Below are 14,340 nucleotides of genomic sequence, written 5' to 3'. Positions count from 1 at the left end.
AGATGTAGTTACCAGATAAAAACCCCGAAACACACGTAACAAGATAATAATTTAGTATCTAATGTTTATTACTTAATAATGTCTGTGAGTGATCGCCGGTACACCGCCTCGTCCGCCACACGAGTACAGTCGAGGCCACAAGCCTAAATATATATTATCTAAATAGTAATATTGTTATACCATGGAAAACGAACAATAATTGTCCTATTAGCTAGTCGCCCCAGGTGAAGTTTAAATATTTACCGATATTTTAAGTATAACGGTTAACATGCTAAGTAATTGGCATAAAGTCCCACGCCACTTAAAGCGTGTCAGTTTCGGTTTAATTTCAGTTTGAAGGATTTTGAATTTTAATATAAAATAAATTATTGTTTTTGTTACCTTAAAGTGACCATTCTGGTGGTCTCCACGAGCCATAAAATAAAACATAAATATGATATTTGAAAATTATATTATATCATTAACGTTGTGCTATTCTCTAACGTTGTGCTTGATAATTTTGTATTGTAGATGTCTCAACACGATATTTATAGTAGGTATTTTATTTAAATAATATTTTGAGTAAATTGTAATATTGTTGATATTATGTACATAAAGATAATGTAGTAATTTAAGCACTACTAATATATTATTATTGTACACTACAATCTGCACTATAATATGTTATTTTCAATAATAAAAATATTACACGAGAATATAGATATATTGCTCGCGATTGTACATGTAACAAACGCCAAAATATTAGTAGCATCGATTGACCTTAGGTGCGTGCAAACAAATTTGAACTTTAAACAGTGAGACGTAAAGTAAAAAGTCAAAGTCAGATGATCTCAACATTGAAAAACTTGTTACGTGGTTACTTGCAGTAACAATGATCGGCTATGTAACAGGCAACTGATACTAACAGGATGTCAACATGATAGATCATTTCAGTCTAAATGTGTACCGGACATGAAAGACCAAACAAGGTGTGAAAGTAGACCAAAAGATCCTTTCGAAAATCGTTCGATATTTGAGTAGGCGTTTACATTGAATTATTTTTGGAGCTTTTAAATTAAAACAAAAGTTGTTAAAGGAGATAAATATCTATATCTATATCTATGGACGCTTCACACCACGTCAGTCTGGCCCCGTGGTAAGTACCTGAAGGACTTGTGTTACAGGTACCAGACAACGGAAATATATTTAATACTTTTATACTATACATATATATAAGATTTTTATTATATGATACACATATTTAATACACATCCATGACCCAGGAACTTTGAAAACTTTTTGTTCCGTCGGCGGGATTCGAACCCGCGACCCCTGGCTTGAGCTACCAACGCGCTCACCACTGAGCCACAGAGGTCGTCAAAATATCCTTATATTCTAATTTTAAATTTTGTAACTGATGGAACCAAGTGGATTAGACTGGAATGGAATAGACTACTTTCTGCTCTCTCCATTTTCATAGAGAGAACACGCATAGACCATTCTCCACTGTTCAGCAAACCTGCTGAGATACTTAAGCTATAACGGTAATTTCGTTGTTACAGAAGCAATACTGTAACCTCCGCACTGAAGTCTGCTGCCGCATCCAGGTCGCAGTGAACCCAGGATACGGAGACACCTTCGGCGCCGGCAGCGACATCAACGGCATATACAGGCCTAACCTGAAGCCTGGTCTACCCTACCTGCCCCCAGACAACACCAACAGCGGCTCCAACTTTGTATCCTCCACCGTCGTCCCTCGTCCCATCATCTCCACTCCGAGACCATTCACGACCGCCGGACCTACCTACCTGCCTCCCATCTCCTCCACATCTGCTCCCGGCTACCTCCCGCCCGTAGGAGAGCAGTCCATCAACAGAGAAACCATCGTTCCCAAGCCCAACTACATCGACGGATCCCTGATCTTGGACGAGACGAGACCGCCCCGACCGAAGCCTACTATCGGACCAGTTATTTGTAAGTTCTGCTGTTTAACTAAAACCCATTCACTTTGAAACATAGACATGATTATTGCTTCTTACTACTCTACTCATTTTAACAGCTATTGTTTCTCACAGAATAGAATATGGCATTCAATCATCTTTTGTATGACTAAATGTCAGTTAAATTTGTACATTCGGGCTAAGTTTACTGTGTATTAAAAGCGAAATAACTAATGATGAATATATTTATGCTGGTTTCTTCGTATTCATCAATCAATGCAGCCATTCAATCAACAGGAATTACCAATGCAGAAAGTCCAAACTGTAATTAGATACAAAGATATTCTACATTAAAATTAATAAACTTCTAAACATAGAGGTATAGTTATTTCAAATACTGTAATACAAGGCGTCACTATGCACTTTTATATAAGCCAGTCAAAGAAATAGGCGATTAACGCGAGCGGCAAGTCTGTCAATTCAATGTGTATCTTCTGGTGTAGCGAATAAAGTTTTGTCTTGGGTCATTTAAAAATGTATCCGTTGCATCGACCCATTATACGAGTAGTCCAGTAAATTTACCTGTAAAAAAATTATAGCTGAGATCCCGGCCGGTTGCGCCGCGGCTTTGAAGTGCACCCCCATCGAGTTCTGCACAGCTGACGGCGTCATCTCCAACACCTCCGTCGTCCTCTCCCGGGAACAGAACGAATACAGAGTACCACTTACTGTAAGTACCAGTTTTACCCATTTTTTTCTTCTCCAGACAGCAAAGGACAAAGTGAATAAAAGCTATGTTTTAAATAAGGTCGCACATAAAAAGTAGCTGAAATAATCTTTATTGTGTAGCTTAAAGGTCCTAATGTCCTAAAAACCAGGCTAAGTTAGGCACCAGTGTCTAATGACTCTTGTAACACAGGACTGCAAGGACATTGCGACAGGTCGCATCGGCAAGTGCTGCCGCGACCCCTACTACACCGACCCCTGGCCAGTGAACCAGCTCGGCAAGTGGGTGCCCGGCGTATTCGGTGGTAACGATGGCAAGTACGTGCCGGACAACCGCGGCAGTGGCTCCGGAGTGCCGCCTGTCACCACACGACCCTTCGTCAGCGGAAGCACCATCCTCAATGAATTCATCAAGTAAGTCTTCTTTTATCTATTTAAGACCTAACTAAAAACCATTGAAACTCTTTACTATAGAACGGCATAACCCTCATATCGCTCCAGCTCTCGAATATGGCTCCAGTTACCACGATATACACGTAGCAACGGAAATTGCATGACCGATCCGAATATGACAAACAACTAAATTAGCGCTTTGTTATTTTGTTGTACCTCTAGAATAGTTACTTTAATACCATGTTATTCGTAGGCCAACCACTCCCGTGTACCAGGGATCTAAAGGCGGCAGGGGTCAATACACTAAGGGAGGCAAAGGCCAATACGGACAGAGTAAGTCGATACTATTTATCTAATATTAAACATTTAAGAATTTATACGAATAAATGAATAATTTTATTATTAAAACACATTACTCATTGCTTTAATTTTTTATTCAGATGGCCAAGGTTCAGTGTTGACTCCGGGTCCATTCGTCAAGGGACCGGGAGCTGGCATCAGGCCGGGTCAGGGCATCGGCACCGGAGGACGGGTAATTACAATGTTACATTAGAAAACGTTATAAATTAAAAAATATTATTCTTTAATCATTCGTAATGATTAATGTTTGTCTTAGGTAAATATTTTCTATATAATTGGAACTTACGTCGTAACTTATTTGTATCTTTAACAGGGTCAAGTTGTATCCCAAGGAGTTGGAACTGGAGTTTCTCAAGGTTTCGGACAAGGAGTAGTCAGTGGCGGTGGTTCCATCTACAGACCAGGCCAGGGAGTCGCTCAAGGATCTGGACAAGGCGTTATTCAAGGAACCGGGTTAGGAATTTCTCAGGGCTCCGGATTAGGAGTTTCTCAGGGATCTGGAATTGTTCAAGGATCTGGATTAGGAGTATCTCAAGGATCCGGATTAGGAATTTCTCAAGGTACTGGATTCGGAGTTTCCCAGGGATCTGGAGTCGCTCAAGGATCTGGACTCGGAGTTTCACAAGGCTCTGGTTTTGGTGTGTCTCAAGGATTTGGGCAAGGAGCCATTAACGGTGGAGGAAGCGTTATTAGAGAAGGACAAGGAGTTATTCTAGGATCCGGATTAGGAACTTCTCAAGGTACTGGATTTGGAGTTTCCCAGGGATCTGGAATAGCTCAAGGATCTGGACTCGGAGTTTCTCAAGGCTCTGGTTTGGGTGTGACTCAAGGATTTGGGCAAGGAGTCATTAACGGCGAAGGAAGCGTTATTAGAGAAGGACAAGGAGTTATTCAAGGATCTGGATTAGGAATTTCTCAAGGTACTGGATTCGGAGTTTCCCAGGGATCTGGAATCTCTCAAGGATCTGGACTTGGTCTATCTCAAGGATCCGGTCTTGGTGTATCTCAAGGATCCGGTCTTGGCGTATCTCAAGGATCTGGACTTGGAATTTCTCAAGGACTTGGAACCTCTCAAGGATCTGGACTCGGAATCTCTCAAGGATCTGGACTCGGTATCTCCCAAGGATTCGGTCAAGGAATCGGTGGTGAAGGACAAGGACTACTCCAGGGAACCGGAACAGGCGTCTCTCAAGGATTTGGTCAAGGAGTCCTCACGGGAACCGGACAGGGAGTTATACAAGGAGGAGGCTCCCTCATATCTCAGGGTGAAGGAGTAGGTGTCACGCAAGGCCTAGGTGTTCAAGGTCAAGGCTTCGGAGTATCTCAAGGCTTTGGCCAGGGTGTGAGCCAAGGTGAAGGTTCGCTCATATCTCAAGGAGCGGGTATCGGAATCATTCCCGGACAAGGTGAAGCCCTTGGTTTCGGACAGGGCGTTCTTCAAGGCCAAGGACAGGGCATATCTCAAGGTTTCGGCCAGGCCGTCAGCCAAGGTAATGGCGCCTACCTCAGCGGAGGAAGTGGAAGCATCATCCGTCAAGGCCAAGGACAAGGTTTTAGCCAAGGATTCGGAACGGGCATCCGTCAGAGTCAAGGATACACGCTCGGCGAATCTGAATCTAGAATACACAGAGTCACTCTCAAGCCCTACTACGCCAGCCAGCAATGTGGATCATTAAACGTAAGTGCTTGATTATTTCGAAATTTCATTACTGCCTTCATCGGCAAAGTAAACAGTGAAGCTGGAAGTATTCTCTGATTTCCATTTTGTTTATCACCTGTGCAATTTGCGACCTCGCGCACACACGATGTCGGTAAACATTACAACAAACCAATTATTTTTACAAACCATTTTAGCACAAATGTTCGAACTGTCTTATGTAAATTGTAAATCAACGACTGATGGTATCGTTTCTTCAGGGCCAGAGACCGTTCGGTAACCATAACGATTTGGAAGTGGACTTCGCCGAGATCCCATGGCAAGCGATGGTCCTCGAGAAGACCAACAAGAGTCTGCTCTGCGGTGGTGTCATCACCAGGCCTGACGTCGTCATTACTGCTGCCGCTTGCGTTGATGGGTAAGTAAATTAAATATTATCTATATTTTAATATTCATCATATTATTGCCTGTAATCTTAAAGCTGTGTCGCATTTTACGAGTATATAATTTTATTGCATCATGCATTTTTTCTAGAAAGGACAAAATGCTCATAATTTTTTCTCATTTCAGATTAGACGCCCAAAACGTTCTAATCAAGGGCGGAGAATGGAAGCTGGGTGTCGACGAGGAACCCCTTCCGTTCCAGATTGTCCAGGTCAAGAACATTCTGGTCCATCCGTTCTACAAGCGCGGCACCTACCACTTCGACGTCGCCATCTTGGTTCTTAGCGAGAACCTGCGGTTCGCCAACAACATCTACCCCATCTGCCTGCCCAGCGCCCAGGACGACTTCGAGGCTCTCGATTCATTCCTCGGTTCGAGTAATGGTGTCGGCGAGTGCATCGTCACCGGATGGGGCAAGGAAATTCTGCAAGGTATGTATAGAATTATAATTTCCTCGTGTAGACATGTCATCGTAACATGATCATCAATATCTTTTAGGTCACGATTCAAAATATATCCTAATGGTGGTTCCTGGGTCCTTACCTGGGTTTTTTGATGTTGAGATTTATACTATTAAAATTCATAATCTTACCATCTTGTAATACAAGTTTACATTTGATACTTATCCTTAGAATTGGTTTTCGATTAAATTCCGTCTATGATGTACATTGCATAAGTGAATTGATAATTATTATTGAACATATATTATGTAAATGTTTCTGGTCGTAAGTGGGTAGGTAGGTAACCCACTCTCCACCACTTAGCGCGTTATAAAATTCGCGATGAGCAATCTTCCTTCGTCTTAAATATTCGTAAACCTAGACGCAAGACATGCTGCAGTTAGGAAATACCGTGAGTTTACATAAAAACCGTGAGCTAGCACTAAACGCTTAATGTAAAATTGCTTATAGGTGAGATAAACATGCTTCCCCAGCACGTGCGATGCCATAGCAATTTTTTGTGATAATGCGGCATTGAAATATCACATCAAAATCGTTTCAATTACTCTCCAAATACTTACATTTAATAATTAATCAATCACTAAAGTTTTGACTTTTGAATAAAAACAAATTTTACATCATCATATCACGAATAAATAACTTTCGTGTTGATATTCACTTAGCTTGAAACAATCGCATCAGCTGTGGGGCGGTGGGACGGTGGGACGCGATAATGATGTACGGCGGCGACTGCGCGGGCGCTTCGAAAACGAAAGCGTGTAAATAAGTGTCATGCGCAGTGGGTCAGTGTCGCCGGCCACCGTCAGCAGAAAAAACAACAAAAGTCACATAGAATACCAATTTTTTAAATTGGTATTGGCATAAAAAAGAAATGAACAGCAAAAAAGGCGGCTGTATTCAAATATTACAGCTACTGTTGGAATTTACGCACTCTGGTATAAAGGTTGTAATGTAGATTCTCAATTTTTTTTTTGAGAAATATTAAACTATCTATACTAATATTATAAATGCGAAAGTATCTCTGTCTGTCTGTCTGTCTGTCTGTCTCGCTTTCACGCCAAAACTACTGAACCGATTGCAATGAAATTTTGTACACAGTTATTCTAGAGTCTGAGAAAGGACATAGGCTACATTTTGATGTGGGAAAATATCTTATTTCCATGAAAATATCGATGAAAATTTATTCGCATTGCGCGTGGCCAGCGCTCATCCCGGGGTCCTGGGTTCGAGTCCCGCAGGCGGAACAAAAAGTTTTCAATGTTCCTGGGTCTTGGATGTGTATTAAAATAATATTTCAAAAATCTTAAGTATATTAATTTATGTATAATATTACAAAAAAATCCAGAAATATATCGATGCAATGAACATTTTAGTTCTAATACGATTCAACAGATGGCGTTTTATTTTTTACTACATTGTACGAGTAACATAGAACTAATCATACTTATTAGTTATTAATTATTATGTTTTTGTTTAAAGTTTTTAATATCAATGATAAATAGTTTAGGGGTAAAGTTGTGTAATTGTAAGTTGCTAAATAAGCTTTAAAATTAGGCATAAAATATAAATTTTAATATAAAAAAATGAAATACTTATTGTGTGCACACTGCACAGCTGTGTTGATTTAAGGGGTACCAGGGTTTTTTTTATAAAAGCTTTTGACACCAATTTTGTTGACATCGCGCTTTATAAACTGAAGTCCACGCGGACGAAGTCGAAGACGAAGACGAAGGGCAACAGCTAGTACAATTATAAATACAAAATGCCTACTGCATTTTGTATTTATAATTGTATTATTTTATATTGTATTTCCAAAATAATAATGCTAATTACACAATATCAACCGGCGAAATTATGTTTAGGCTATAGACTTACAACCGCCAAAATTCGTTTATCACATGGGAGCCGTACATTTTTCCGGGATAAAAAGTATCATATCATGTCCTTTCCCGGGACTCAAAGTATCTCCATACCCAGAAAAACGGTTCAGCGGTTTGAGCGTGAAGAGGTAACAGACAGACAGACACACTTTCGTATTTATAATATTAGTATGGATGGAAGGGGCAAACGAGCAAACGGGTCACCTGATGGAAAGCAACTACCGTCACCCATGGACACTCACAACACGACACAGCCTCGCAATGAAACGAAGAAAACCTTTCAAGTGGCATTTTACAATATGACGGCGTTAGCTCTGATTTTGCGGATGAACGATAACTTTGTACATTTGTAAAATTAATCAGACAGACAGATTGATTGTGTGCCGACTGCTTAATTATTACTTCTGGCACGTACATAAATAGAGCTACTGCACGACAAACATTTATACAGACAAGACTATTCGGTAAATATTATTCCGCCATCGACGTATTTACAATCGAATGTATAATGAGGTTTCTAAGAAATATCGAATATTATCAATATTTAAGGAAAAATATAAGTATGTATTGCATAAATACCTGTTGTAATATAATCTTTAAGGATTAAACGTATGCCATAATACTGGTTTGTCATCAAATTAACTAAATTGGTAAAGTCACCGTCTACATTCTGAGGTGTGGCATTTTCGATGATTTAACAATACTGTCAATAATCCTTTAAATTTCGTAGAGATCAACGCTGATGCTAATTTATTGAGTAGGTTAAAATAATAAATTGGGAATAAAATAAGGAAAATGTTATCCATATTGTCCCTACTAGGATTGTAAATGCGAAAGTATGTCTGTCTTTTAAATTCTGTTGTGTGTTTGTGTTTTACGTCTTCTGAAACTCTTCAAATTATTAAGATGTAGTTAGGTACTATAGACACAGTAAACAGTTTCGGGAAAAGACAAAGGAAAGTGTTTCTTACGGAAAAATGGTTATACGCGAACGAAGTTCAACAATTATAATAGTCTTTAAAAAAATCTAATTGTTTAGCAAAAGTTTTTGTAAATATCGAATTTGGTGAAGCTCTATCTTAAGATTTAGTTTTTATAATCTATTCCAAAGCCTGTCCTCAACTTATTAAGTACGATGATCGATGGTCGTCGGCAAACAATTTGAATACAATTATTGCAAACGAGACAACATATTATTTAATTAACATATTTAAATGCCTTCTCCCTTTTCTTCGGAAGATCTTGCGTCAGGACATGCCATGTCTCTTTTCCTACAAGCTGCTACGAAGCGAAACAGCAGGCGTTTTCAATTCTTTTGACACTCCAGGAATGCAACGTTCTTTTTTTTTTTGGAATATGTAATATTATTTTCTGCATATTCTGACTAAAATGTCGGACGAAGTTTGATACAAGTTGAAAAGCTTATCTAAAACCTCATACGAGGTTATCTGTACGGTGAAGTTTCAATAACCAGAACAACTATGACTTACGATCTTTAGGGCCTTTTTCAGCACTTCCTGATAAGTGCCGGATAGGCTATCCACTACTTTAAACTTGACAGATAGAATATTATGGAGAATCTGTCAAAAAAGTTGTGGATAGCCTATCCGGCACTTTAACAGGAATGTTCCACCACTTCCTGATAAGTGCTGGATAGGCTATCAATCACTTAACTTGACAGATAGAGTATGGAGAATCTGTCAAATAAGTTGTGGATAGCCTATGCGGCACTTTATCAGGAAGTGGTGAAACAGGCCCTTACTGTTGTAACTTGTAGGTTAAAAATAGGAAAATTCTGAAATATTTAGTCAAAAATAAAATAATACTACTAATATATTATTTTATTTCATTTCTAAGAAAAAAAGCGACCACCATAGTTGAGTCACGTGGACAGTTTGCATATAAATTACTATTAAATCAGAAAACCGTGTTACTTTATAGCCACTATATCTCGTGACAAATGGTAAATTATTGTTTGATATCGGTTCTTATGATGCCATCACTTGGATAGCAGCCAGCAGGTTTTATGTAACGAACTTTTGCGGATTTGAGACGTTCAAGGACACAGTTTGGTTGTCAAGAGCTTATTGACTTTAATGAACATCTGTGATTCATTTTTCTTTTTCAATTTTTTTTCCTATTAGTTGTTGTTACTTGTTGTTGTTTATACCATCAATAAGCAAAATTATTCAGCGTTTTTAAATCAATCGTTTATTTTATTCAATTCAATGTGAGGCATAATAGTAACTTTTAAAAACTGTATTCGGCGCCCAACTTTTTTTTTTCCACGATATACACCCAGTCTGGCGCAAGATATGTTATGTACGTATTTAATTGAACATGTCTGTCCGTCCGTACGTGACGTGTGACACAACAGCCTTAACATGTCGGAGTTTATCGGCTGGGCGGATTTAAGGCTGTACGGAGGATAACGATAATTGTTTCTGCTAATGGATTTCTGTATTGCGCGCGCACGCCGAGGTCACTGCCAATCAGATTTACAGCGAATTTCATTTTCGAGATGTCAGTCGTGAGTGGGGATATGCTTGTTAAAAAATAATGTAATAGTTTTACAAGTCGTTGAATTGGCGTAAAATCCAAACTTAATATTATATCAATGCGAATGTGTTTTATGTTACTGCTTCACACTTAAACTCCTGAATCTATTAAAAAAATGGTTTGGAGCTTTACGTCCCGGAAGAACATAATAATACATTGGTTTCTACTTTAATGATACTTTAGTCCCGGACCTTAGAACAGGAAAATAAAATCTGTATCCCGGACATAGTAGTGGAACTTTTTATCCCAGAAAGATGTATGGTTCCCGGCCGATAAACGAATTTTGGCGCAACGAAGTTGCGGGCGCGGCGTCATCATAGTGTTTTATAAATCTTAAGAGTCCAATGAAACAATAAAACTTAATATTATACTTATATATATCTTGGCCTCAAATATGATGTCAGTTGAAATGTTGACAGTAATGGGTGTTGAACCATTGTAGAACAGAATCCCCTGAGGCCGTTAAGAATAGAGACCTCACTTACATAACTCATCGCCGTACAATACTTTATCAAGTACATGACACATAATATATCTTACTAATGTTATGTAAACATGTTGCATTATATTTTTATTGTAGTCCGAAGATTTACTTCACACAAGTATTCGAAGAATATAATTTATAATTATAGTTTATTTCCTTTGCAATGGTATATTATTATTATGACTATTTTAGTGGACCATCATTACCAAATGACTAATGAGTAACAAGAGTCATGTGAAAGAAGTAAGAGATTTATAAATATAACAGCGTAGCTAGCACGGGGTTTCCCAGTCGATTCTTCGGAAGAAAGTAATGGCAGTTTCTTTCCCATGTCTACATATTATCTTATTCCCGAGCATGGCACCACCCATCGACTTGAGTTTCAGTGGACAAAGACAAGAAACTCTTTCCATAGCAACCAAAGCAACGGCAATTATTATTTTTTTGACATTTAGTTTCTTGGTTCTTTTTTTTTAATTATGGCACCTCGGCTATAAAACCATGGCCAGTGTCGAGTAAATGGCGGCAAATTCAAAAAATCGACGTGTAGCAACCTTGTCTATAGCCGGAATTATAGTTTTGATCTACGAAATACGAATAATAAAAACTAAGGAACTTTATTATTCGTAGTTTGTAGATCAAAACTATAATTCCGGCTATAGACAGGGTTGCTATACATCGATTTTTTTTAATTTGCTGCCATTTACTCGACACTAGCCATGGTTTTATAGCCAAGTGCCATCAGGCGCGGTCCGAAGGGGGGGGGGTCACAGGGGACATGACCACCCCCAAAATCTAAGGTAAAATTGAAAAATCTCTAAATCTTGCTAAATAATATAAGGAAATTTCTAACTATCCCTTAGCCACCACTTCGTCCGACCTTAGACAGCTGCTGTGAACCCAGAAACGTCCGAGGGCGCAGATAAAAAACCCCCCCCAAAATTTCAGGCTGCGACCGCGCCTGAGTGCCATAATAACAATAAAAAAAGAATCAAGAAACTAAATGTCAAAAGCGGTTCGTCATGCTTGACTTATAGATTTTCAAAAGCGGAAGATATCGAGATACGAAAGAAACTTTTTCTCCAGTGTTTTTCCGGTAAAACTGTCAAAATTTAGTTTCTTTCGTTTGTCTACGTGCTTGTGCTAGCTATGCAGGGGAATAAATATAACAGGGGTTATTTTGTCTGTGACAGGAGGCCTTATGCCATCACGCATCGTAAGAATGATTTCGAATAACGTTATAGTAACGACACCAGTTAAAATAATTTATAGCTATTAATTTCTGTGGTTTTTATGAATACTTAATGCTATGTTTTTCTGTTATTTAAATATATTGTGCAACTTCGTTATAAGTAATGGGTGAGCTATAGAACTATAATGCCTTTATTGGTGTTTCGGTCAAAGGTATCATCCGCTACTAGAAGCCATTTTGGGGCTAATCCGCGAGCAATTAAAAAGTTATAGCGCATAAAAGTAGCATAAGACAGTTATGGCCATAATTCTCATAAAAATGATTGCTTAACTACAACAGATTAAGTTCTTTAAGCCGAAGACGCAGATCACTAAGAAAGCCAAACCTCGTAGCTACTGAGAATAGGAGCTAAGAATGTTTTAGAAAATGTCTTAAGGAATGTTACTAAAGTATATTTGATTTGAAAAAAAGATACATAAAGTTGAAGAGCAACATACGTAAGCTCTCCCTTCCAAGACAAAATAAATTGTAGGAGAAAATTTGTCTAATACTTGAAGATGCCCGTAACTATTAACTATTGTGAAATTCGTATGTATTTGAGGGACGAATATAACCCTATGATCCCTTCTGGAACTCAAAGAATACCCAAATTTCATCTAAATTGTGTCAGTGGATTAAGTGTAAAGCGGTTACGGAAAAAAAACATTTACAATAATAGTATGTAACCGTAGCTCGTAGGTACAACCCAAAGATCAATGATTATTATTTCTATAGCTGGCGCTCTGACTCTGACTATGTCGAAGCGTAGCGAGACCAATGCTTAATTTATGCTGTAACCATTGAATTTTTAGACAATTACTTAAACAACAAACACAGTTATATCAACCAAACCATAATTAATGTTTAATTCGTCATACATTCTAGTGTATTGTCGCAACATCTCCCACGCATATGGGTGTTGCGACACAGATCTGCTTCATATTGTCGAAATATCGAGCATACGTGAACATTGAAAGTGGTAATGAATTATTGCCACTTCTAGTTGCTATGTTTAACTTTACCTAGTTCTTTGAATGCGGTACGTAATCGAAACGTATGTGATTTTATTGGAAAGATAAAATAAGACGGTCTTTATCTAAAAATATATTATGCTAAGGATGTTGTAAGTTTAGTAAATCGAGTAAAATTCATGTCTTTTTTTAAATTTCATGTCTGTTATGATTAAAGTAAAGTTGTAAAAAAAATTAAGTCGAGATCTGTGGGCTCTTTTTAAAACTGCTGAATTAGATACCATAAGTAGGTACATGCATTGAAGTATCTTATTTATAATATTTTTAAGAATCGTGGTATCTTGTTAGATCCCATTGTAATTGCATAACAGCGTGAAGGTTGGCGCGACCTTTGCCAATTCGTTAACAAACATTGACCGCAGGAATTCCGAAATGTCAGGTTCATCGCAGTCGTGCTGCTATAGTTTTTGTTTTATCATAATAATGAGACTTGCGATATAAATATATGATCTAAATTTCATAAACACAGCTCAAACGGTTATTAAGATAGTAGCATCCAAAAATCTACATTTTTATCAGTTATCACTGACTGACCTATAAATCAAAATTCTAGCCCAGTTCCAGATGACCTAGAAGGCTGAAATCCAGCTCGGTAATTGTGTGTAAAGCGTAGGAAAAAATTAAAAAACAAAAAATCAGTCAAGTGCGAGTCGGACAGAGTGAAACTAGGCAAAAATTGTGTTTTTTGTATTTATTTTATTTTTATTATAAAAGAGCTTTTGCCCGCGGCTTCGCTCGCGTTAAAAAGCATTTTTATATACAAACTTTCATCCCCTTTTTTAATCCCTTGGGGTTGGAATTTATCAAAATCCTTTCTTAGCGGATGCCTACGTCATAACATCTATCTGCATGCCATATTTCAGCCCGATCCGTCCAGTGGTTTGGGCTGTGCGTTGATAGATCACCATGTCAGTCAGTCACCTTTGAGTTTAATATAAGTATATAGATTAAGAAAGTAAAAATATAATTAAAGATTTTGTATTTAAGTATGTCGTAGGATGATTTGGTAAATCGAATTTTTGCGAAAATTCTAGGGTTTTAATTAGATAATGTTGTTTACATTTTTCAATCTCACTGACAAAAGTTAGTGTTTTCGTGAAAATGCGAGTCGCCTTAGTACGATTGCGAAACGAATCGTTAGTTATTATCGAAAAAAATCACTGATTGGTCGGTTTAAGCGCCTCACAACAACATC

At 38.1% G+C, this 14,340-nt stretch overlaps 1 protein-coding gene across 10 annotated transcripts in view; it reads left to right on the top strand.

The window, feature by feature from the left end:
- Positions 1 to 14,340, top strand: part of LOC121727394 (fibroin heavy chain-like) — a 44,706-nt gene that overhangs the window by 26,515 nt on the left and 3,851 nt on the right. For 6 of the 10 annotated variants that reach the window (XM_042115220.1, XM_042115224.1, XM_042115225.1 and 3 more), the window contains 8 exons: positions 1,542 to 1,953; positions 2,519 to 2,649; positions 2,839 to 3,059; positions 3,292 to 3,371; positions 3,479 to 3,570; positions 3,712 to 5,076; positions 5,316 to 5,473; positions 5,626 to 5,930. In XM_042115220.1, the coding sequence (XP_041971154.1) occupies positions 1,542 to 1,953; positions 2,519 to 2,649; positions 2,839 to 3,059; positions 3,292 to 3,371; positions 3,479 to 3,570; positions 3,712 to 5,076; positions 5,316 to 5,473; positions 5,626 to 5,930 (2,764 nt within the window). The remainder of the gene's footprint in view (positions 1 to 1,541; positions 1,954 to 2,518; positions 2,650 to 2,838; positions 3,060 to 3,291; positions 3,372 to 3,478; positions 3,571 to 3,711; positions 5,077 to 5,315; positions 5,474 to 5,625; positions 5,931 to 14,340) is intronic. The other 4 variants (XM_042115226.1, XM_042115227.1, XM_042115221.1 and 1 more) reach the window with 4 other exon arrangements.

This window comes from Aricia agestis, chromosome 5, assembly GCF_905147365.1.
Source record: "Aricia agestis chromosome 5, ilAriAges1.1, whole genome shotgun sequence".
In the NCBI taxonomy this organism is placed as follows: Eukaryota; Metazoa; Arthropoda; class Insecta; order Lepidoptera; family Lycaenidae; genus Aricia; species Aricia agestis.
The sequence above is the reverse complement of the archived record's forward strand: the minus strand, read 5'-3'. Positions and strand labels throughout refer to the sequence as shown.